The sequence below is a fragment of the Poecilia formosa genome, unplaced genomic scaffold (genome assembly GCF_000485575.1).
Source record: "Poecilia formosa unplaced genomic scaffold, Poecilia_formosa-5.1.2 Scaffold462, whole genome shotgun sequence".
Lineage (NCBI taxonomy): Eukaryota > Metazoa > Chordata > Actinopteri > Cyprinodontiformes > Poeciliidae > Poecilia > Poecilia formosa.
Window position 1 is genome coordinate 245,975 of NW_006800401.1, and position 24,944 is coordinate 270,918.

General features: G+C 41.1%; 1 protein-coding gene and 1 long non-coding RNA gene across 4 annotated transcripts in view; one reads left to right on the top strand and one right to left on the bottom strand.

The window, feature by feature from the left end:
* The window catches only part of LOC107833819 (uncharacterized), a 13,182-nt gene extending 4,238 nt beyond the window's left edge, over positions 1–8,944 (bottom strand). The window contains exons 1-2 of the long non-coding RNA XR_001659590.1: positions 8,705–8,944; positions 4,369–4,448 (exon numbers count right to left, since the gene is read on the bottom strand). This is a non-coding gene — a long non-coding RNA (uncharacterized LOC107833819). The remainder of the gene's footprint in view (positions 1–4,368; positions 4,449–8,704) is intronic.
* Positions 1–24,634, top strand: part of mgat3b (beta-1,4-mannosyl-glycoprotein 4-beta-N-acetylglucosaminyltransferase b) — a 53,258-nt gene extending 28,624 nt beyond the window's left edge. Inside the window, exons 2-6 of one of the 3 annotated variants that reach the window (XM_007577979.2) lie at positions 13,691–13,839; positions 17,351–17,798; positions 19,395–19,987; positions 22,962–23,244; positions 23,333–24,634. In XM_007577979.2, the coding sequence (XP_007578041.1) occupies positions 13,763–13,839; positions 17,351–17,798; positions 19,395–19,987; positions 22,962–23,244; positions 23,333–23,824 (1,893 nt within the window). In that variant the 5' untranslated portion in view covers positions 13,691–13,762 and the 3' untranslated portion in view covers positions 23,825–24,634. Of the gene's footprint in view, positions 1–13,690; positions 13,840–17,350; positions 17,799–19,394; positions 19,988–22,961; positions 23,245–23,332 lie in introns of those variants that run through there. The other 2 variants (XM_007577980.2, XM_016664027.1) reach the window with 2 other exon arrangements.
* The last annotated feature ends 310 nt before the right edge of the window (positions 24,635–24,944 follow it).

A 24,944-nucleotide genomic window follows, 5' to 3' on the forward strand; every position in this document is an offset into this window, starting at 1 on the left:
AGCAACACTTGAGTAAAGAAAGCGGAAGTTGAATTTTTGCTGAAGCTGTTTGCACACTTTCTGGTCACAAAGTGACAGTGTGAATGAAGGCTGCTTTCTTGTCAGGATCTCGATTATTGTTCTTACAAGAGTCTCGGAGGTCAAAACGGGATTTTGCTTCACCGTGGACAACAATGTAATGAGGTTGAAATTACATCTTTATTTATCATATGGCTGCAGACATTTCCCCTCCCTCCTCTTTGTGTTTAAAATTAGCTAAATTGAATGGCAGGTCAAGTCTGTACACGAGAGGGTGTGGTGAAAGTAAGCTTTGTGTTGCGGCATGATCTCAAGTAACAAACATTTTACAAAGTTTCTCAAACAGACATGTACTCGCGTGCAACTTGGAAGGTACCCATGAGAGTTTTTTTTTTGTGTGTGTTTTTTTTCTCTACTTGGACATCTTTCTCACAAACCCATAGTGTTGTCTAACGTCCTGACCTGTTCTTATCTCAGATAAGTTAGCCCACCGATGCGAAAAGGGAACCTTGTTTTTGCCTTTGGCAATTGGAGTTGTTACAAACGTGTAACACTACCCGCTCTCAGCAGTCTGCCACTCTTCATCGGACACTGTCGCCCTCACACGAGCAGCAGCGATGGCAGATCAATCTGTCACTGTGCCTGGAAAGTTGCTCTCCGTTTGGGAGCGAAGCTGGGAGTAACAAACACAGAGCAGGAAACAGAGGAGGTCTTTGGTAAGTCTGTGTGTGTGTGTGTGTGTGTGTGTAGTGTAGGATGGAATGTGTTCTCTGGGGGTCATGTGAGGTCAGGTATATAACTGGTTCGTGTCAAAAAAAATGTAAAAGAAAACTTGCCCAGCATGATTTCTGACCAACAGCTGAACATGTTCACTTCAGCTCATCATTTGTTAGCTGACAACTCAGTAGAATCCTAAAAGAAAAACACATTTTAAAGTAATTTAATCATAATTATAACAGCGGAGTCACAAGAAAAAAGAAAAAAAAAAGGAAATCCAAAGCCCGCAGATGGCCGTTAATTAACACTTGTCCACTTTTGAAGTGGGAACCTTTGTGATCCTTTCATGGAGGCTTTCAGAGCTGCGTTTGGCCGCTCAAAAGTTTTCATAGAAATCAGCCGCTTAATTACAGGTAGCTGGCGACCAGTGAAAGGAGAGGAAAAAAGGATAGAACGATCAAAGAATGAGCCACAGGCGTGAAAATGTTTCCTGAATTCCAACTGAGTTTAGAAAAATATTATCAAACGCCGGGGAGATAATCAAATAATTGAATGTTTTCAGCTGTGGTGGTGTAGTGTACAGCGTTCTCGCTGGCTGCTCAGGAAAACAAGATGTTTTACATCATGGTAACCTGAAAATAGTCATCTTTCCAACCCGATTATAGTCCAAGAACCAAATTTATCTTTACTATAAAAATACTATATCCTCAACTGCTTTGTACTCGTCATAGTAGCCTTAAGTTTTCACTGTTTCTCAGGAATTTCTAATTGATGACTAACAGCTGAGTTCAGTTTCCTTTACAAAACTGTGAAGGGCTGAATTTTAAATCAGACACTACCATGAGGATCGTTGGTTGCCATGGTAAACGTTCATATGTTATGATAGGGTTTGTAATTCACACAACAAGCAACAGGGAGGGCGGTACCCACTCCCTATTGCAAATAATAACATGTTACTAAGCAATAAAAATTTCATTGGAGGCAAATTTCCCAAACACTCATGGCATGTTGCGACAATGAGGCGCTCTCGGCAAGAAGAATATCTGCCATAGAAAAGTGGTTACTGGTCCGTATGGTGACTTTACGCCACACCAGTGCTACTTGTACTGATTTGTGTTTAAGTCTGATTAATAGCAGTAAAGCTGTAAATTCAACAAGTGCACTCTTTGGACTCGTTTACATGGAGACAAGTTTCAGTAACTCTTTCCATTAACCGTAAAATTGACCAAATTGAAATTATGCAAATGAATTTACTTAACAAAAACACTCCAATAAAAAAACTAAACTTTTTTTTAGATATAAAGTTGTTGCGCTTGTTGGTCGTATTGAAATAATGTATTTTGCAAAACTGCAATGGAAACACTTTTTCGCATCACGAGTCGTGACCTACTGGCAAAAAATGATGAAGATAATGACAGGAAATAGAACCACACACGTATCCGGTCCCTCTGATAAGGGGCTTGTCGCTCCAACGCCTGAGTTGGACGCCTAGTGAAACCGTAGCATTTTTGTTGCGGTCCAGCAACGTATTTACATGTGTTTGGCACTTTTCGAAACTCCCTCTGAAAAGTGTTTTGTTGGTTCATCAGAGACGGGTTACTGTTTTCTAAACGAGGTGGAAGCGAATGGTCAAAAGCATGAGCTCGTTTCGACTACATGCTAAAATGACAGCACCATCTAGTGCCCTGGCATGACAACTACAGCAAATTTCAGGTGTCTTGGCGGCGCCGTCTATAAGTGGAGCTCCTCTCCAGTCAACATCTGAAATTACCGGCAGTTTCCAGACAGAGGTCTTGTGTAAACGTAGTGTTATACACAATGATGCCGGTAGAGCCAGTTCAGAAATATAGAACGACAGATGTTCAGCCAATGACTTTTCTGGGTTTTTTTCTCTATTTTCAAGCCTGAAGTAAAGGGAAAATTGTCTCATGTAAACGAAGAACCTTGTCCAACATAGAGTGCTTAAACTGATTTTAATCCATGTTTAAATAGCTGGAGGTGCGAGATAGAATGGGAGTGTGAGATTGCTGACCGGCAATCAAAGGGTTGATTGCTAATGGGAACTTTCTGAGAGAAGTCATAAAAGTTTTACATATCCTTGTCAGCATCTTCTTTTCTTACTTCATTTAAAACAAAATGTCCCTCTGTTGCCATTGCTTCCCTCACTCCTCCTCCTTCCCCTCTGTGTCCTCCGCTCTGTTTACATTCGTTTTTATGGGGGAGATTAGAGCCAGCAGGCTAATATTCCAGCTGCCAGAATCCCTTTAGAGTTGTTTAACTCAGATTAAATTTGTAATCACACAAGTGGAACTCAATTAACTTAGTTGGGTTTTTCCTAATGCCTCTTAGCGCTTACCTCACCTCAAGACTTTGTTCTGGAAATAAAAGGTTGCTACTTTTTTGTGGCCCAAGGCAGAATAACTGTTTTTCTACATTACATTGCAACAAATGCCCAAATGAAAATATCAGACTAATGTTCATAATTATTTCTCATCTTTGTTGTTTTTTTTTCTCTTTGGTACCTCTAGAATTAGTATCTTTTGATTTAAAGTCCATTTTAAATTAAACCAACGTATAACAAATTGCAATAGGTTTAAAGTGACTGACCAGTGTTGGCAAATCTCAGTTGATCTTTGAAAACTCAGCACCACATCCTGTCTGGGATTTGGTGGCAGATTTTGCTGCTTCGTGAGGAATGTTAATTCAGGAGCTGCCAGGTATTACCAGTAACTTTTTAAGGTTTATTTTTTTAATTTTAGCTCCGTCGCCCCCTTTCTGGGTTTGTTTTCATAGAGCAGCTCGTGTTCCAGTTATGAGTTCTGCAAGCACCGAAAACATTCAGTCAGCACGAAGCAGAAAGGTTGCAAGCAAAGGAGAGACGGAGAAACCCGAGTTACTCTGTGTGGCTTCAGAGATATGGAGTGAATTTTCTATTTTAATGGAGAAACTTTCCTCTGGTTTAAAGAGAAGTAAAATAGGCCCCACTTATTGAACTGGCAATACGTAGCATGTAAGCAGAGTGATGCAATTAACTGCCAATATGCAAGCTACTTAAACATTTAAATAAAAATTTAAATGGAAGATTTTTGTCAAAGTTATTGTTTTATATGCACAAATGGCCACTAATGGCCTTTTCTTCAGGTCGGTTCAGTTCAAATTAACTTTAGTTATTTTTAACTGTAGTCATTTTGCATGTTGCAATATGACTAAAGTTAATTTGAACAAGTGAAACTGAAAAAGCCTAGCAAAGGAACCCTACCACAAAAAAAACCCAGTTAACTGAATTAATGTAAATTATGCAGAAACAGACTTATAACTGGATTGTTTTTTTTGTTTGTTTGTTTCCTTTTTTGCTTGATGGGATGATAAGAAACTGAAAATTTGATCTTTTTGTGCTCAGTGAAGCGCCTCGTTAATACTCTTCAGCGTGGAAGTTGTTGCCATGGAGACAAAGACAAAACTTTCGGTAGTTTTATTTTCATCAACAGGGAGTTTTGTATGAAAATTAGATGAAGCACAAAGGATCCTTCTACACAGGAAACTGCATTACTGTGGATTATTGGTGGTACTTCAAGGCTGCCGAAACAGGACGTTATTTCAGGAAGTTCAACACAGCACAGAGAAGATACTCACTTGCTCGGTTCATTGCAAGCACATGGCAGCAGTTGGAGAACTTTGTCGGATGGCGGAATGAAGCCGAGTTTTACTTTAACCTTGGAAAAAAAAATAAAGAACACGATAGTCTTAATGGCGATGCGGGGTAAGTTTACTCGTAGAATATATTTCTCCACCAAAACAATTCAAAGCACTTTAAATTATGAAAACATAAAAGAGCACAGCGGATTGATGTCGCAAATAAAAGTAGAGAGAAGTTGAACTAAAGACTAAAATGAATATCAGTTGGTATTATGAGTGAAAGGCAACTCTAAACAAATGGCTTTTTAAATCAAATGGGTTTAAAAACAAACCCTCAGTGTTTCGGCATTTTTGTTGTTTTCTGAAAGTTTGTTCCATATTAGTCATAAATGAATGAAATGAAACAAAAGCAAATGTAACATTTTAAGGACTAAACATCTAATAGAGTGCAAAGCATAGAACTAGACTGAGTAAATCTGCCCTTATGGATTGGGTACGTTGTCAACGATACCTGATGAAGAATTTATTACAATATCAGGACCGATACAGATATTAATATCGGATCGGTGCATCTCTACTTTCTCTCCAATTTGACCCTTGTGGCTCTGGCTTTGTCCGTTTACTGAACCATCTCGCCCTTCGGTGCTTTGTTTCTTCATTAGCCTCCTTTGTTCATCTATAATTACAAACCGCTGTCCTGGCTGAAGAGTTGCGTTCAAGTGCAACTCTTCTGACTGAAGCGTGCCGCCGTTCTTTGGTGGAGGGCTCATTTGCCGCTTAGCCGCTCCTGCAGAACTTCCTCCTCTCCTCGCCTGAAATGCTTATCGGTGCGGGGGAGAGCCGCTGGCGAGAACTGGATGTTTACTCATCAGTTCGTGACCAAACGAATTGCTGCGTCTTGAACCAGCTTGAGCCACTTATCACCGGGGCCACAAAACAGGACAGTAACGGACACAACGGCGCCGTTCTCCCGCTGCATCAGGCCTGATTCAGCAATTACCACGGCAACCGCAAAAGACCATAAGGCCAAAATGGAATATTTCTAATGGCTTCAATCTTCCTGTATCCATAATAATAACATTGATAGCAGGAGAGACAAGAGGAGCCTGCTTTGTGTTTTTAATACCAGCTGACCTACTTTAGTTAATCCCTGGCCTGGTTGTACACTCTTACATGCAGCTGAAATAAAAAAAACAAGCAGTGATGTGTCAGCAGTTTTGATGGATTGTTATTTTGTGATTGTTATCTGTCGGTTTGAGAGGATGCAATAGAGGTGGGCATTTCTCTAGATGTGTGTTTTAGCAGTGAATCTGGTGTCGTTTCTGCCCCCATATACACAGTAAACAGCTGGATATCCAGAATAGGTGGAGCTTAAAATCTGTCTGCGCTGTTTGTTTTGTCCAAAACAATTTTTAATTCAGCAGTCTTTAGAAAAGATGAAAGTAGACAAGATGGAAGAAAAAAATAAAACGATTTTGGATTTTATGCAAAATTTATGCAAAATTAAAAATAAGTACATGTATGGGGAGTAAAGTTCAGACATTACCACAGAGTTTTCTTTTTTTTTTCTTTTTTTTTTTTTTTCGGTTCACTGCACAGTCAAATCACGCCTGCAGTACCTCTAACTGATTCAGTTTCTCATGGAGAAGGCAGTGAGTGGGTGAGACAAAAAAAGGAGGGAAATCACAATAAAGAAAGAAGCGCTTTGTAAGCAGAGCTTCACTAAAACATTCAGTTATAGAAAACGAACTTCAAGTTTTGATGCTTCAACACTCATAAATTGTCATTTTTAATTAGCCATCTTTTTCAGCGAGTGTAAACATTTGAGGGAAAGAGACTTATCACTTTTATATGAGTTACAGCAACATTTAATTTCTCTTTAGCATCAGAAAGGGAACTTCTTAATTGAATTTGACTGAATTTATGCAGCTGTTAACAGAATTACATTTTAATGGGGGTTTTTAACCCATAAACAAAAACGAATTAAAAAAAAACTGAAATAAATGTGTTTGATAGACAAATTGGTTCAAATCTTTAATAATTTGCCTCTTGTGTCGCATTAAAGATTTTAAACTCTCAGCATCAATTATGGTAACCAAATAACAGGATTCCTCAGTGTAATCCTACAAAACTGAAAAAAAAATGTATTCTCAAACTGTTTCATTGTGTGTGTTTTTTAAGATTTTCTTTGTATGCAAGTCCGTTTCCTTATCCGCTTGTGCAGGATTGTCTGTTGAAAAATCAAGCAATCACGCAAAAATGATGGAATTACATGAAAACCCAATAAAAAAATAAACTCCAACTGCAGACTCCAGCAGCCTTTGACATCATTTGGTTGCTTCTAAAAATAGCAGGCTCTGTAATAAATCATGGCCTGACAGATTTTTGAAAAGCATCTATCAGCATTAAAATCTCTGCAGTGACCTTCAGTAAGTGGAGGAAATGTAATTAGAGGGGGAGTAGCTGGGGGGAGGAGGGGTCAATTCAGCGAGAGCCACCCTCTCCACAGGAACCAGGCGCTCCACAGACAGAGCAAAGGAAAAGATTCAGTTCAGCTGAGGGGAAGATTGGGATGTGAATATGCCTTGACTGCCTGTGGGAACCTCTGGTGTCAGCGATGCAGCTGAGAACCAGTGACAGTAAGCTGAAATGAAAGGAGGCAAGGAAGTGAACAAAAGAAAAGTTAAAATGGCTGATTCGACTTGAGGAAAAAGGTAGAATTCAGTTTCGTCTCCGCAGGCCCAGAGGGGGACTTACTGTCTAGATTTAAGACTTATGAACATTGTTAGGGGCCTGAAGGCGACACTGGAAAAGTTGTTTTTTTTCTCTTTGTTTACCTGAAAAGTTCAATAATTAAGGAAAACTTAAGGACAAAAGTGATAACGCAGTGTATAGAAATCTGACTGATAGAATTAATTTGGCTCAAAAGTGGGGGAAATAAAAATGTCTGTCTTTCATTTAATTCCACTCAGTTCGATGTGGGCAGACATTTTGCATTCATGGGAGAGCATTTCTCCAGGTCAGGGGGGTCGTCCTGCCTCAAGTGGAGGAGTTTAAGTATCTGGGGATCTTGTTCACAAATGAGGGAAGAAGGGAGCGGGAGATCGACAGGCGGATTGGGGCAGCCGTGAAGCAGGCGCTGTACCGATCTGTCGTGGTGAAGAGAGAGCCGAGTCAAAAAGGAAGCTCTCGATTTACTGGTCAATCTACGTTCCTACCCTCATCTATGGTCATGAGCTTTGGGTCATGACCGAAAGAACGAGATCACGGATAAGCGGCCGAAATGGGTTTTCTCTGCAGGGTGGCTGGGCTCTCCCTTAGAGATGGGGTGAGAAGCTCGGTCATCCGGGAGAGCCGCTGCTCCTCCACGTCGAGAGGAGCCAGTTGAGGTGGCTCGGGAATCTGGTCAGGATGCCTCCTGGACGCCTCCCTGGTGAGGTGTTCCGGACACGTCCCACCGGGAGGAGGCCCCGAGGAAGACCCAGGACACGCTGGAGGGACTATGTCTCTCGGCTGGCCTGGGAACGCCTTGGGGTTCCCCGGAGGAGCTGGAAGAAGTGGCTGGGGAGAGGGAAGTCTGGGCCTCCCTTCTGAAGCTGCTGCCCCTGCAACCCGACCCCAGATAAGCGGAAGAAAATGGACGGACGGATGGGAGAGCATTTGAAGAATTAAAACCACCTTGTACATTTTTGACTTAGAAACATTATTGCAACAGACACCAGTGTTTACCTGTGCTGTGTTCCCATTCTTGGATTAAGGAATCCAACTTTTTCATTACCCTGGAGTAAAAACAGCAGATAGACTGAAGAAATCTTTCCTCTTTCTTCCAACTGGAGCTGTTTCTTACAGCCTGGTCTCCAATCCCATTTCTGTTCACAGCAATAGGCAGCTATGTTTTTGTAGCTCCTCGTGAAAGATCACTTTTAATGTTTTAAAATTTTCCCTTTAAACTCACAAAAATGATCTAAGGCCATCTTAACATCGAGTGGTCAAACTATTTATCCATAACAGGGAAAGACACAGCCGGACATTAATACTAGCTAAACCTGAGATAAACAATCTGAACCCGAATAAATGCCAAGCTGGTGGTTTACCCTGAGGACCAGGTTTTGTGATTTTAGTTTCCTCAGACATTGTCCACACCTTTTGCTGAAGCAGGAAGCAGCCGACGCCCAGCCCAGGTAACTCACAGAGGGACGGCATGATAAGTGTAGCAGGAAACTATGCATAATAGTTTTAAATGCAACCATCAACTGTGCATGGCTGCTAAAGTTCCTAAATTAAATGAAACTGTTGTGAAATGGCTTGACTTCACAAATCATGATAAACTTACCATCTTTACTGGCTGTGGATTGATTGGGAGCAGCTGGCTGAGATCATCACAAACACAAATCAGACGTTTAGGTCCCTCAAATGGTTTCAGTTCAGATTAATCTGAGCATGTGAAGAATATATCTCGTTAAAATGAAAGGGCCTAGTCATCGTTTTACCATTTGAGCTGTTGCAGCTAAATCAGCTTGGCTGCATTTTTCCCACCAAACAAAGTTGGGACAAGGTCAGCTGCCTGTCAAAACAGATGATTGTGGATGCAGTTTTCTTTAGGAAGCTGATAAAACTGTTGGAGCGATAGCTTTGCCGCTGAGCTGTAGAATATGTCTGTGGATGGAGCTCTAGTTGGGCGTTCTTGTTTTTAAAGCGGTCTGCTGGCTGTGGTTTCCTAGAAACTTTTTTGGTTAACTATTGAGCATAATAGTTTGGTAACTAGGATCAGTTGGAATGCATTTGTGATTGAACCAAAATGATTTTTTCATAATGACATTTGTTGTGAATTGGCAGTATATACTGTAAATAAGCTGAACTGAGCTAATGAATATCACAGAAGGAGACATTTTGAACACATTTCTGTCTGGTTTTCATGGAACTCCAGTCTAAGTAGCTCTGAGGTAAACATTTAGCACCGTTGATCATTTATCTTTGACTTTAAAATGTTGGATGGGACCATCTACTGAAATTTTAGTGAGCTGCTTCTTATTAAATAAGATTTCTATTGGTGTTCCGCTGGGTTCTGTCCTTGGCCTCATTTTATTCTTTTTGCCTTATTTGCTCCTTTTATAAGATTTCGCAGGGATTTTTCTGCCTTTCACTGCTGTCAACACATTCCCACAGCGTGTTGTGAACATTTAGTCCCTAAGAACTGTGGAGAATATATTGTTCCAACCATATATCAAAAAATTGTATTTAGATTGTTTGAGGAACATGGGTGAACTGAGCAAAAGTTCACCTGGTGCTTTTCTATTGGTGGCTGCAGTTCTGTTTTCACTTGCCTCTTTAACACTTGGTTTTTGGAAATTTAAAGTGCACCTCGCTTCAGGTCGCCCTTAAGATTGCCTGATATTTCCTTTCTTTTTTTTTTTTGTGGCCTTTCTCCATTTTCAACACGGCTCATTCTGGAAAAGAATACAATGCCTCTACCCATGTACGATGACCCTTGAGAGAGGCATTAGTGTATAAAAATAGATCGATGTTGAGATGGTGAGACGTAACGCAGAACACTTGAGCATTTCTCTCCAGCTGCTGTTGTGAGGAAAGCTGGAAAGGCCTGGTGGATGGCCCCGGCACTGAATTATAGATGAGGTTAGAGACATGGAGGCACTCCTCTGGCTTTCCCCATCCTCCCACCTCAGTTCAAGTACCATCACTTAGGAGCGCACACACACATATACACACATTCATACTAAGCCAACAAACTGTGCATGCTGCCTTGAGGCTCATAGGTTTCACACATTCATACTTCAACTCCAGACCTCTACTCTCAAAGACGTGTGTCCTTTTTTTAATATTATTATTATTACACAAATACAGTTTCACAAACACACACTTGTGAAACTGTGCATTTGCTTAAGGAATCTTCCGAAGCTTGCTTTGTGGTCCGTGAACTTCTAAGTTGAGATGGATTTCCCGCTTTTGCTGCCAAAGAGAGCCCGGCTTTGAGGTTCAACAAGGTGTTGACTTCTCGGAAGAAGGAAAAAAAAAAGGAAAACCGGCAAAACCTTTGAAACTACTGAGGTGAACAGGAGCTCACCAGATCTTTCAGTAGATTTTTCTTTATTTCACACATGTTCTGAATTTGATTCTGGTATTTTTCAGGTCTGGATAAGTAAAGAAAATAAGAGTTTGGGGAATAACTGTGAATTTCAACTTGATTTCCAATCCCATTTTCATTTCTTTTTCTCGCTTTTTTTCGTTGCTCCTTCCTCCCAGTGGTACAGTGGTTTTCCAGGCAAACCACTGTACCACTATGTGTGTTGAATTTAAAGTGATCTCTATAATTTCATTTGAACGTAGTGGAGTGACAGGTAAGCTAATTCTGGAAAAGTCTGTAATTTTTACCTGGTAAATGTGTAGGACGCTTGGGTAAAACTGAGTTGCATTTGCGCTAAAGAAATAACCCAGATGTTTTTTTCAGAATCCATTTACTGTATGAGTGAGCAGCTTCAAAGACCGACATAAGAGTTAGTTGTTATTTTTGACAGTTCATGATCAAAGACTTCTGTCATTCGCCCTGCATCGTTTAACCGCAGCGCCATGAGAGAGTATCAGTATATATTTACCTTGTAGAAGCATGCGTCTGTAAACGCTGAGTCCTGTGTTTTTACCTGAGGCAGATTTTGTTTTTACCAATGACAGTTTGCATAATGTCATCATCTGCAGGTGCTCCAGCAGGCTCATTTGAACTTTGACCTCTTCAGAATACTAACAGGAAAACATATGCGTTTGTCAGGTGAGAGCCCAGCCACATAAAAGTCATATGAGCAGCTGGAAAGTGGCTCATGTGAGCGATGTATAAAAAGATCATTAATTCATGTAGCAGCAGGTGGATCAGGCTAGTAAAACTTTTTTTTTATCTCTATGGATATCTGTCTCTCTTCCTGAGTTTCATTCTGAGAGTCTGACTAAGCTAAATCTACGAGTTTCACTACAGTGACCACTTGCAGCTGAAAGTTTTACAGATGAGCGATTTTCTAGCAGGAAGCGTCTCTCTCAAGCAGCTGCAAGGTGTCTTGTTTTCGCGTTTCGATTCCCCCTGGGGGCTTGTTAGGTGAGATCAGCAGACTGGTCAGAGGGGTCGGTGTGCTACTGTATAATCAGAAAGGAGCTTTGAAGCCTGGACAAAGCAAAGCTTTTCTAGAACTGAAGGGTGTGTGTGAATCTGCATGCAAAAAATAATAACTTAGAGGTTTTTACATGGGGTTGTTATTGTTTTTTCTAAAACTATTTGCATATACACTCGCATGGAATGAGCAGAGTTTTCCCTTCCAAAGATATAAAACTGTGGCAGATGATTTGTTAAAGAAATGGCTGATCATTAAAACAGAAATAAAAATGTATACAGTTAAAAAAGTAGATTTGCTAATATTTGCCGTAGGGCTAGACAATATGAGAAATGTATCACGATACAAGCGTTTCGTATCAGCCCATCGCGATAATTATTGATTTTAGTTTTTTGTTTCAAATGTCTGAAATACCAACAAACCTTCCCTGTTTTATAGTTTTGTCTCCACACCGTTGTTTTTTATTTTATATATTTTTAAGCGGTTACAGCAAAACTTGAAACTGCTGCTGCACAAGTTACTCAACAGGTTGTTGCTAGGTAACCAAAGAGCGAGCGAGTTGATGCTACCGGCAAGTTAGCTCGCCATAGGATGAGAGGTTGAGCGGCTAAAGTCTTTCCTCCGCCTCCATCTCCCAGAATGCTGTGCGGTTCTGGATCAGAGTTCGATCCATATTCTATATAATATCAAATGTTTTATCAGACATCATTCCTACTGCTACTAATCAATTTATCTCACACTCACATGGGCGCACATGGAAGGCTCAACCAATCACATTTTACACCTGCAGAATATATTTGTCCATTTTGGATGGATATGCCGTCATTTAATGATCATCTCTTAATTCAGGGTGTCCAAAGTGTTTCCCTGGAAACGTTTTGGCCCTTTGAGCAAATTTGTGTGCCGCCCACCACTTAACCAATGCAGTTTAGAAATAGTACAAATTTGGCCCCTGGTGGACACTTTTGTCATTTATTTTATCATGTCAATTTCAATGACAAATCTGATTCTTCTTTGACTTAAAGTGTTTTTCTTCTTAATTTAATTTCATAGAAACAGAACTATAAACATCCAGGGACAAGTTACTTTGTTAAACTTTAATAGAAACTTTTTTGAGGAAAATTTCCGTTTTTTTTTTTTGTTTTTTGTTTTTTGCTGGGAATAGACTCAAAGATTTAATAGACCAAATAAACTAAAAAAAAAAAAAGGTGCCTTTTTGCAAGGTTATTATAATTAACCTGAAACTAACAAAATAATGAAAACTTAAATTAACTGGAACTATAATGCATGTTTATAAAACTCACTAAAACATTCTGAAGTCATAGCTATAACGTGTTTTGTCTTTGTGTTTATGAATATATTTATTAGCCTTTTTTAATTCTTCACCTAAAAATGAACCAAAGCAAAAACTACTAACTTAACTTAACTTTGAAAAACAATTAGCTTATTTTCAACTGTGCTCCACTCTTTGCTGCAGTTCCTGCAGATTTCCTACAAAACTTTTAATTAATCATCTCCATGTTTTGTTTTGTTTTTTGTTTTTTTTGCAACATTTGTGGTGAATGAATTTATATTAAAAAAAATTGGTAAAACGTTCAGTGTTTGCAGGTTCTCATGTTCACTGTGAACAGGGAGAATTGTCCCTCTTCAGTGTTTGTGGCTCTGCGTACCAGAGGGTTGTTTGCGGTCGAAGCTTATCCAAACTCTCTGGTGGGGTGTTGTTTGCTCAAAAGGTGTGAAGCTATAAAAGAAACATGAAACCATACGATGAAGCATTTATTGCAGGTCTAATAACTCTCGCCGGTTGTGTAAATACAGAAACTTCAGCCGCTTAAATTAGAGCAAAGAAGAGAAACTTCCCTCTTTCTTCGGTTGACTGTTTTAAACATTCTGCTTGACTAAATGTCAATCTTTTGAATGCTTTTTGAAACATTGGTGTGTTTAAACACCAATTGGGGAGAAAAAAGCAAAAGTGTTACTTTATAACATTTCAGCTTGCTTGGTGAGTTATTCCAGAAGGCCAACATTTTTTCTTTTGTGTGTGTTTTTTTCTCCTAGCATGTGTTCAGTCACCCCATCCGGGTGACTCGTGGGCGGGGACGTATGTGGAACTTGAAGGAGAGATGCGTTGCCTCTTTTTAATCACAGTTGCACCATTGCAGACTCTGTTTGACTTGTAAAACTCCACCCTGTGCGTTATCCGACAGGCAGGATCGCTCGGCAGCAACAGTGTGGAAAGCAACCATTGACATAAGCAACCTGGATTAATTTCGACAGTCATGACTTGGCTTAGGTGGCCCAGGGCATGCCTCGGCCTGCTGAATTCACCACAAAAATGGCGGCGGCTGCTCCATCCGTAAGTGATTTTTGTGTACGGATTGGTGGTGGGCTCTGCTTGCTGAACTACCTGCTGCTGCCGCCTTTTGGACTTTTGGGCTGGCGGCTTGGGATTCTTCTCTCTACTGTTGAGCTTTTCAAATTCAAAACTGGGTGTGGAAAAAAACATGAAGGGGAATTTTAAGTAGGGAAGCACCGATCCACTTATTTTTTCACTTCTGATACTAATACAGATTTGGTATCGGCTGATTCCGATACCAAAAACCAAAGCTGAACTAATCATAACGTTTCTTTTTCTTAAACACAGACATAAATGTACTAAATTACAAATTTATCAGATAACTCTGCACCATTACAGCACACTTAAACACACCAAAAGCTTCAGAAGTTTGATCAAATATGTAAAAACAACTTTAGTTTGTTCAGTCACCAGAACAGCCAATGGAAAATAAATTATAAAATGACAAAACCAATAGGTTGACTACCTTTGTAGAACATGTGGAAATAAACAACAGGAAGCCAAAGTGTAGAACTAGACTGAATAGATCTGCCCTTATGGATCGAGCACATTGCCACTGATACCCCATCTAGAATTTTTTTTCCAATTTCGGGACCGATACAGATATTAACATCAGATCAGTGCATCGCTGGTTTTAAGTAGGATCTTTGTTAAGCTATTAAAACGTCTGTCATAACACAAAGCACAACTCTATTTTAAAATGTATCCATATGTAGGTCGGGGCTACGGCTTCTGCGCCTTATTTCCAAAAGAGTTTATTTACAAATTTTTCATTTATTTTTATTTTTTTTTATAATTTCTGCATTGAAAGCTTTTACATACACAAATTTAAACCCAGCTTTAACCCAAAGCAATTAAGCGTTTATGAAGAGCTGAAAGTTTAAAATGTGACCAAAACGTATGAAGATGAACTTCAGCATAAGAAATGTGTAAATGTCTTGTTCTTTTTAGTGCATGTCTGAATAGATGTGTAGCATTCACACGTTTTCACCGTTCATGTTTTGGTGTCAACATTTTAAATTTTTTCTGAATACCTGGAGGAAATTTGGTTTCTCCACAAGATTTTATAAATATAAAAATAAAAAAGGCATTTTCTTAATCTACGCGGTCAACACCCACTTTGATTCCTTTGGGACGATTCAAACTTCAAGACAAAAAGAGAAATCTTCTGAAACTTGCTCTTGTTTTAAGCTTCTATTTCATTAGCTTATCTTATTGAGTCAAATTTCTTAATAATTTGTTTTGTTATCAAAACTGGTCTGTCTGGTTAGTGAGGTCTTGGCTCTAAATGAGACAGCTTAAGTTAGAGAAAATAGTTTATGACACGAGCTGTAAGGCTGTCTCTTACGTCTTTATCTGTCACTGAGGCATCTTTTGTTTTTTTTTTTTCTAAATTTGAAAACTTTCCTTCTTCCGTGCCTGTTCAAACACGTGTACATTTTTCTCTCGACGTTAACTCGACCAAATCAAAAACATAACTGTTTCACAACCTGCGAGCACCACAAAAGCAGAAAAGGAGAGCGAGAGGCCGGGCCGCCTTAATCTGCAGGATTTACCAGAAGAGCCGCCGTGGTCGAGCCCTAAATTGATTTCTGCTCTGGCCCGAGCGCAGGCGGCCTGTCTTAGTCATATGTGCTTTGCGACGTTGTTAAATATGGTTTTATTTGCAACCAAGCGACCGCAGCAGTATTTAGTTCCAGACTGCCGGTCTGTTTTTCCTGAACCCCGCGTTCGGCGCTCTGGATTCACAAGCGTTTGACGCTGCTGGCTTTGACTCCTGCTGCTAGAGTTACAGGTCATTTTGCGAGTGGAAGATTTGAAGCGGATGTGACCGGGTCACGGCTGCCTCTCTGATATTCCAACACGCATGCGTGATTTTTTGCTTTTATTCATTAAATGCGTTCCGTTTTATCACAAGTTCTCCACATGTGCGCAGCCTGCTGGTGCAGGCTCAGCTGTAAATGTGGTAGTGATTTAATGCGTTGCTTGTTTTTACGCACAAACGAGACATTTTTCTTAGGAATGTCTGGAATTTTCTGGTGCTCACACACTTCACTGCTGGGTTCCCGTACAGAAAGGATGCTGAGGACACTGGGAGTGTGTGTGACCTGATCTGTGGAGTCGTCACAGCATCTGCTCTTCCACTGGGTCTGGAGGGCTTTCCACTCCAGTGGCACTCGGTCGAACCCGTTTGAAAGTGAACCTTCCAGTTCACTCGAGTTGAGAGCGAATTCTTGCTCTGCTCTATTTTTTTATTATTATTATTCATGGAAACTTTTATGAAAATGGAAAACATTTGAAAACAGACCAATTTCTGGGACTTGTTTGAACATAATCTGAGCTTGGAAGGCTTGAACTCTTCCTCGCCTCTCACCTTGTCATCTGTGTTTTGGTCGTTGCTGTTCTGACTTCCTTTTTCTGCGTAGCATTCAGTTTATTACAGAAGTATTTGATTATGTGGAACCTTTTTCTATATTTTGTCATGTTAAAATTTCAGCCTTCACTATATATTATTACTTTTATTAGACATGTAGACACAAAGTAGTGACACACGGTTTTGGTAGCAGCAGCAACGGCATTTTTAGCCACTAAAAATCTGAAAAGTGTGGTGTGGTTTTGTATTTAGCCCCCTCTTATACAAATGAATGAAATCCAGTACAACAAACTCCCTCCAGCTCTTGCCTAATTAGTGAATGAACTTTACTTTTGTGGAACTTATCTAGAAATAAACTACCCGAGTCGGCGTAGTTTGGTTGTGGACAGGTTGAAAGCAGGATTAGGTTACAAAAGCAATATCCCAAAATGTGGAAAACCTCACTTTAAAGCTGAAATGGGCTGTTCATAAAAGTTATTATGTCCAAATGAGACCCAAGATTGAACAACTGGTGAAATATGCCTGTAAGAAACTGAACTCATCCTGAAGGCAACCTGATGGAAAACATGGCAGTGGCAGCATCATGCTTCTTGATGCTGCCACGCTTAACAAAAAGCTGTTGGAGGCTGAGAAAAAACACATTAGGGTTTGTTATGATCCATGTCATCATCACAATCCATGTTGTCCTCAAATCACCTAGCATTAGCTTAAGGCTTATTCATATGCTGGCCTAGTCAAAGTCTAAACACACTACAAAGAACACAAAATCTTACCAAGTGTTTCTGGTCGAGTTTCTGGGACAAATATCTCAGTACAACTGAAATGAGACAAAACTAACTTACAAATAACTTTTCAGCAGGATGTAAAACAAGCAAGAGGTCAGTTATTTATTAATATAAGAAAAAAAAATACTAGTTCAACTGGCAGATTATTTAATTTATAACAAGACATTTTTCTCATGTCATGTCATAATCTTCCAGTAGAACTAGTATTTTTTTTAAATTAATATCAAGGAATTATCGAGCTGCAGAGCCTGGTACTTTACTGGGTGTGTGTGCTGAGCTAGCTTCATTTAGTGGAGGATGTCACGTTTTTATTGACACGTTTCCTCGTTTCTGTCTGCTTTTTCCCCGTCAGGATGAAAATGCGGCGGCACAGAGTGTTCTTGCTGTGCACGGTGGGTCTGTGTGTCATCTCCTTCCTCCATTACTACAAGGCCCTGCACTACGTCTCCCTGCTGCGCGAGCTCTCCGCTCCGTACCCCAACATCAAGTCCTTCATCATGGTCTCGGGCTTCTTCTGGAGGGAGAAGGGCGTCGCTGCCACCCCGCTCAGTCCCGCCTCTCCCGAAGAGGCCCCACCGCTGCCCGTCCTCCACCAGGGTGCGGTGAAGCCTGGCGGAGGGGCGGGGTCTCTGGGGGATGGAGGCGGAGGAGGGGGAGCGGTAGACCCGGGAGCGTTGGACGTCAGAGTGGCCGGCGTGGCCGGCCTTAAACATTTCGAGGTGAGAGCGATGAAGGAGCCGGAGCCTCCGCATCCCTGGGAAAAACCAGAGGAGAACCAGCTGGGAGACTCGCCAAGAGAGGTTCAACACCCTGGCTTTCTGAGTTACTGCATGCTAACAGTGCATGCAAAATGGAATATATGGCTGTATGGCTGAGGCTTCCAGCTTCGGCATCAGAACTTAAAGATGAATCCTGTTACAAGAGAAAAGCTTAGACTTGTCTTTTCTGTTTTTTTTGTCAGGATGGTCGATCTGTCTTTGTCCAAATGAAGCCAGAGTAGGACCTCAGTTTACAACATAGATGTTAGAGATTTTTTTAGTTTTGATTAACTTTGTTGAATAGTTTACATTAGAGTATTATCAACACAGGTTTAAATGGATTCATGATATTGTCACCTTTCTAAAATGATGGCCTACGTCACTTATTTTATTTTGCCAAATGTGATTTTTTATTTTTTTATTTTTTTCCTAAATCATCTTTTGGCAAAAAGAAAAAAAAAAAAGGCTTAGACCACCATTTAAGGAAGGTGACATAACATAAGACCTTCTCACTCCCAAATTTATTCTGACAAAAATAGATTTTGTGTTTGGTTTGTCAACATAACTAAATTTGAAAGATACAAATCTGTCTCTTATGTGGACAGGTAAATATTAAGACGAGGGGAAAAAATATTGACACAAGCTATAGAAAGATCCTGTCCAAGATACAGGCCATCTTGGACGTCTTTTATACACATATATATATATATATATATATATATATATATATATATATATATATATATATAATTTTTTTTTACAAAGTTTGTATCTATTACCTAAGATGGAGTTACTTTCAACAAATAAGCAATTTCCCCTTGGGGATCAATAAAGTCCATTCTATTCTAATCTAGCACTTTTTTTGCACTCTTAGTTGTTTCTCTGTTCAATTCTACACCAGAGCAGAGAGCCATATGAAGGCTTGATTTCAGATTTTTCTCCTCCTTATGAACAAAACACTTTGACCTAAAAGCCTCCACAAGCACAACATAATTTTGTGCCTGTTGCACGGAGAATATATATACAAATATGTAAGCAGTGGTGGGTACGCCTCTGCTAATGCGCTAATAGGTAAGCTAATTATTTGTTTAGCTAACTTTGAAAATGCTAAGAGCACTTAGCGTCCACGAAATTAGTTTTTCTGGATATATTTTAAGCAGAATACAGCACTCACATAAACAAATTCAAAAATACTTTATAAATCCCAGAGGGAAATTAACAAGCATGGCTGTTAATTATTCATATACAGAACATCTTGTGTGTGAGTTGTTCTCACATTCTCCTCTTGGTTGAAGTTAGCAGTGTGGCATTAGCTTCTGTTAAAACATGGCGATGATGACTCTCCGCGGCGTCTTTTTGGGCATCAGCCGCTCCTTCAGCTAATGTTTTAGTTAGCACTGCCAACTTTTGTATATATTTTTTTATGTAATTCCTTAAGAGACCTACAACTCATAACTTTAAAAAACAAAATCTTTTGAAGGTTTAGTGTACACCACTCATTTCTAGAGCAGTTATTTTACAAATAAACTTACTTTCAGAGTAAGCCAATGAGTGCTAATAGTAAAAAACGTGGTAAATGAAATGCCAGAGTATTTACCTGAAGTGGACCTGAACTCCTTCTTATCTTCTTCCTTCTAGAAACAAAGTGACAATAGTCACGTTGAACCCAACCTACAAAAACTGCGGGAACAATTAGGAAAAGAAAAGCTGCCTGACCCGATAAAGTCCATGGGAGACCTTCACACCCGCAGTTACCAGCTCCAGGATGACAAAACCTCGTATTTTGTGCGTACGAGTCGTGGGGCCTACTGTTTCAGACAGGGGACGGAGATCAAGGAATCCTCTGTAAAAGCAGCAGCGGGTGCGGCTGGTGACGTTTTGGACGTAGATAAAGCCGCTCAGCGGAAACCTCTGGGGCTTCAGCAGCAGCCCGGAAAGACAAAGGGCAAAGGTCAGCCTTTGGGCAGCGGGAAGCAGCTGGTGAAGTGTGTTTGCCGGCCGGGCTGGCACGGACCTTACTGTGGGGTTCCCACCATGGTGTACCACTCCAACCTGCCAACGAAGGAGCGGCTGACGCCCAGAAAGACGCCGCGGAGAGTCATCAACGCCATCAACATCAACCACGAGTTCGACCTGCTGCACACGCGCTTTCACGAGCTTTCGCAGGCCGTGGACTTGTTCCTGGTGTGCGAGTCAAACTTTACCGCATACGGAGAGAAACGGCCGCTGAGGTATGGCATGATCTTCATTTCTTCATTTGGGAGCGGAATGTCATGCACAATCACGACAATAAAGTTTACCGCACGATAAATTGCTCCAGAAATTATGGCGATGAACGATAATATTGTCATGTTAAGACCAGTTTCAACTCATAATAATAATGGCATAATAATCCGAGCACACATACTGAAAAGTCAAACAAACTTGAATTTTGAAAAGAAAATTTAGCACTGATACCAGAAGACATTTTAAATATCCAAAATAAAAGAAAACGGAGCAATTTCTGTTAGGTCATTCTGTCTCGACAGGGAAAACAGGCAAAAGTGGCAGGCAGTGCAGACCAACTACTTCACACCGGGTGTCGAATGTTTGCAACGTTTCTCAAAATGGCGGCTCTTCAGCGATATGAAATGGGAGCGTCTCTTTGACGACTGTCGTCCAAATGAAATTTGTTAATTTCTCATGAACAAATTTCATGAGAAATAAATCAATAAGCTATAATTTACTTATAGCTTATTGTGACAGGCTAAGGCTTTACATATCAGGTTAAAATCTCTCTAAGACTGAAAAACATACAACAAATTACACTTTATTATTTATCCAGCACAAATAAATCCACAATGAAAAGCTGTGGGTGGTTAAACAAAGTACAGTCAACAGCTTGTGTCGAAGTCTTTAACAGTAATCAGAGTCAGAAATGTGTTTTCCTCCGTCAGGCTCTCACATTATTGCAGAGGAATTGTGACCGACTTTACAGCATCCATACAGTCACTGGAGCTTTACCGACGTGTCTCTGCACAAGCGTCGCATCAGGTTTGGATCTGAACTTTAACTGGGACATTAGTACACCGTTGTTTTTCCGTTTTCTAATACTTGGTTGTAGGGTTTACAGTTGTTTGGGGTCACGGTCTTTACTGAGACGCTCCTATTAAACCTAACAGATAAATAAATGCATTTAATCATCAACAAATGGCTGCTGCCTCAGGTTATTCACTTCCAGCTTTCCCCTCTCAGCTTTATTTTTGTTGAATTATCAATGAGTTTTTGATCAATTGTGTGTTTTTGTGCTTTTTAGATTAAATTTAGACCATTTCAAAAACTCAATAAAGGCAACATCAGTACTAATGAGCTGATGAGTGAAGCTGTTGAACTGATAGTGGTTGTACTTTGTTTTTACAATAACTCCTCATGTCTAACAATTTTAAGATACCAGATTTTATTTACTTATTGTTTTAATTTTTAGGTTATTTTTAATGACGCATTATAAATTTGTGCTAAAATGTTCTCTGACCACTTCTTTGGAATTTTTTTTATTTTTTATTTTTTGGTATCTGGAAATTAATTTTGAAATTGGATAGTGCAGAGCATCAAATGTGTGTTGCTGGAATCATTAAATCCTGGTCTGACTAGTTTCTGGTCACAGTCAGACATCGTCCTTTTGTTGTGGATTTTGTTTTCTGTTGCTTTCGCCTCAACATTGTTGTTGGCCGTTCATCTTGGACAGGTTCAAAACAAACAAATTAGTTTTATAATAAGCCAACCCCGTTAGCCATTTTCACAGCTCCGAAACAAGATCTGTGCTTTGGTTGCTGCTGCAGCTGTTCTGCTGCTGCCGTACCTGTTGATGCTCTGCTGAATGCCTGATTTAAGGTCATCAATACCAGAGGAGCTCTATTCATGCTCTACGTTCCCATTCAGATGGCAAAAACAAACTGTTGTTGCTTTGAGTGTTTTTTTTTTTGTTTTTTTTTCCTTCTAGCTTCTCTCCATTGTACGCAGTCATTCTTCATGCTTGTTGAGACTCGGTGTGCAGAATAATAATTACAGTTTGGTTTCTTTGGCAACGACGTGAAACACCTTGAAAGCAATTTTCCAGGAGATTATGACGAGCGGCATGATTGACTGGGCGAGGAGGGAGATTGGTGTGTTCAATCACAGGACACGGCACGGCATGAAAGCGGCTACACACGCCGCTTTTTTTCTTTTTTGGCTACGCGTATCAACAGGTTAATAGAGTTGGTCCTCTCAGGAAGTCTGGTGTGTGTTGAGCAGAGAGCTGGTGTTTGTCAAGCACCAACCGCCAATGCTCGGTGGATTCGTTTTGGATCTCCGTTTGGTTTTCAACCCAGCGGTGATCATTTGGCCTCGTCGGTTTCCGTTAGACAGAATAACCGCAATCATGATTCATTTTTAATTCACCAAGGGAAATGGTTAGGCAGAGAAATGTGATTTTAGCAGCTTTACAGAGACTCTTCCTTCCAAATAAGAATCTGAAAATTTTCTATGAAGGCCTTAGAGATTTATTGGACAAGATCTATAAACGAAAAGCACCACAGAGACCAAAGAACGCCTGAGACGGGTCAGCCATGATGTTTAAACCAGGGTTCTACGTCTAACAGCAAAGTTCAGTTTGTCTGAAAATGAAGAGTTTTACACCGACTACAAACCTGCCTAAACTGGAGTTAAAATCAAATAATGTTGAAGTGTCCCAGTCGAAATCCAGACCTAGCTTCAATTAAGAGTCTGTGGAATGAATTGAAAGTATGTTTATTCTAGATGTGTAAAGCTGGCAGAGACACAGCCCAAAACACTTCTAGTTGTCATTGGAGCAAAAGGTCTACAACGTGCTGACTTGGTTGAATACAGCTACACACCATTCTTTTCATTTTTTATTTGTAAAAAATGCTAAAAACCATGTGTCATTTTGGATAAACCGATAGACCTGATAGACCAACCGGTATATCGCTTGGCCCCTTCATCCAAGAGATGAAGATGAAGAGATGTTGGTCTATCAGTTGTTGATAGACTAACCGGTTTGTGTTGGTCTATCACATCAACTCATATTAAATACATAAGTGTGACGAAATGAGGCACTGTAAGTTTGAAATGACTGACCAACGGCCCATTAACTGGTTCTGGCCGAAGTTAAGAGAATTGGAAATGGCAACTTTAGCGTTGACAATTTCCTTTTGTCTGTCTCCCTAGTTTCCTTCGTCTCCTTCTGAACGGAACATACGACTACGTCCGTCATAAGATCCTCTATGTGTTCCTCGACCACTTCCCCGACGGTGGCCGGCAGGACGGATGGATAGCCGACGACTATCTGCGGACGTTTCTGACACGCAACGGCTTGTCCAGGGTGAAGGGGGCCAGGTCGGATGACGTGTTCGTCATCAACGACGCCGATGAAATCCCGGCGCAGGAAGGCCTCCTTTTCCTCAAGTTGTTCGACGGTTGGACCGAACCGTTTGCCATACACATGCGAAAGGTACGCAAGCGGTATGCCACAGAGTGGCGTGTGCACGGCGACCGTACAGCGGAGCTGTTTGTAACTGTGGTTGTCTCTCCGTCTCCAGTCTTTGTACGGTTTCTTCTGGAAGCAGTTCGGGACTCTGGAGGTGGTGTCCGGCTGCACGCTCAGGATGCTCCGCGACGTCTACGACGGCGACGGCATCAAGCTGCGGCGACGCGAATACTACACCATGCCAGGCTTCCGCAAGTATGAGAACGACACGGGCCACATCCTGGTGCAGTGGTCCGTGGGGAGCCCCTTCCACTTTGCCGGCTGGCACTGCTCCTGGTGCTTCACGCCCGAGGGGATTTACTTCAAGTTGGTGTCGGCGCAGAACGGGGACTTCCCCAGGTGGGGGGACTACGAAGACAAACGCGACCTCAACTACATCCGGGAACTGATCCGGACAGGGGGCTGGTTTGATGGCTCTGTGCAGGAATATCCCCCTGCGGACCCCAAAGAGCACATGTTCGCCCCCAAGTACATAATGGAGAACCATAAAAGGTATCACTACCTCCTAGAGAACCCTTATAAAAACAAAGTCCAGAACGAATGAAGTCTGAGAGACCACGCTTTGGGAACATACCTAACAGAAGTGCCCGAGAGAGGCCTTCGCACTGAGCTCTCGAGGTGGGCTGACACCGACGGACGAAATCTCGACGGACGACGATGACAAAGGTGATGCAGGAATTTAAAAGCTCTTCAAATTATTTGGGGGTTTTAAAAAGGGAACATGACAACAATGGGTCTATAAGTTCAGTGTCAGCAGGACGAAACCACTGGATGAACAAAAATAAAATAAAAAATCACTGCTTTCCCCGTCGTTCCGTCGTCACAGTGAGAGGCCAAGCTATTTCTCCTCGCCCGCTTACTTTGTATCTCATCCCCCACTGGACACACTTGTAGGAAGAAAAATAAATAAATAAAAAAAAAGGCAGGGAACCAACAAGCGTTTTCATTTTATTTTATTTTTTGCCTGTTCCTGTCTGCTTTCACTGAGGTTTACAGCCTGCCAGACGCTCGGCTTTCAACCCCCTCACCCTCTGATGTCTTCCTGTCATACTAGGTGACCTCCTTCCAGAGCCGGACGCGGGTTCAGAAGCAAAACATGGAGACCTTAAGGTCTGCTGAGAGTACCAAACAAGTGTCACAGGTTTCTGCTCACGTTCATGATCATGCACCTTAAGCTCGTCTGCGTGGTTGTAAATAGTGCGTACGTGTGTGTGCGCGTGTGTGTGTGTGTGTGTGTGTGTGTGTGTGCTCTGTTTGTGCCGTTCGGACTAAGAAAATCAATGCGAGTGAAGAAGGTTCATGAAGGAAAAAGTGTGCCGTAATGAAAAGGAAATAAAATGAAATACCACATGGATGGTGTGTACTGAGTTGGGAGTGTGTTTTCCAGAGCTTACGGTCAGATTTGAGCAAAACGTTTTGGTCTCATCAGGGGAGAAGCTGCAGCCTTGGGTTTTCAGATCTGTCCGGTTAGCAGCTGGGGTCGCCGGGTTTTCCTTGGAATCTTGCAGAGAAGGAGTGGTGGTGGTGGTGCAGCGCGAGGATGTTCACACATCGGCGCTTAGATGCGTCTGAACACTAGAAAGTCCTCTGGACGAGTCTTTATGCGCCGCTGCCAACGCTCGAATGTCTGCCGGAGGCTCCTCTGAGCGTTTCCTGTCTCCATA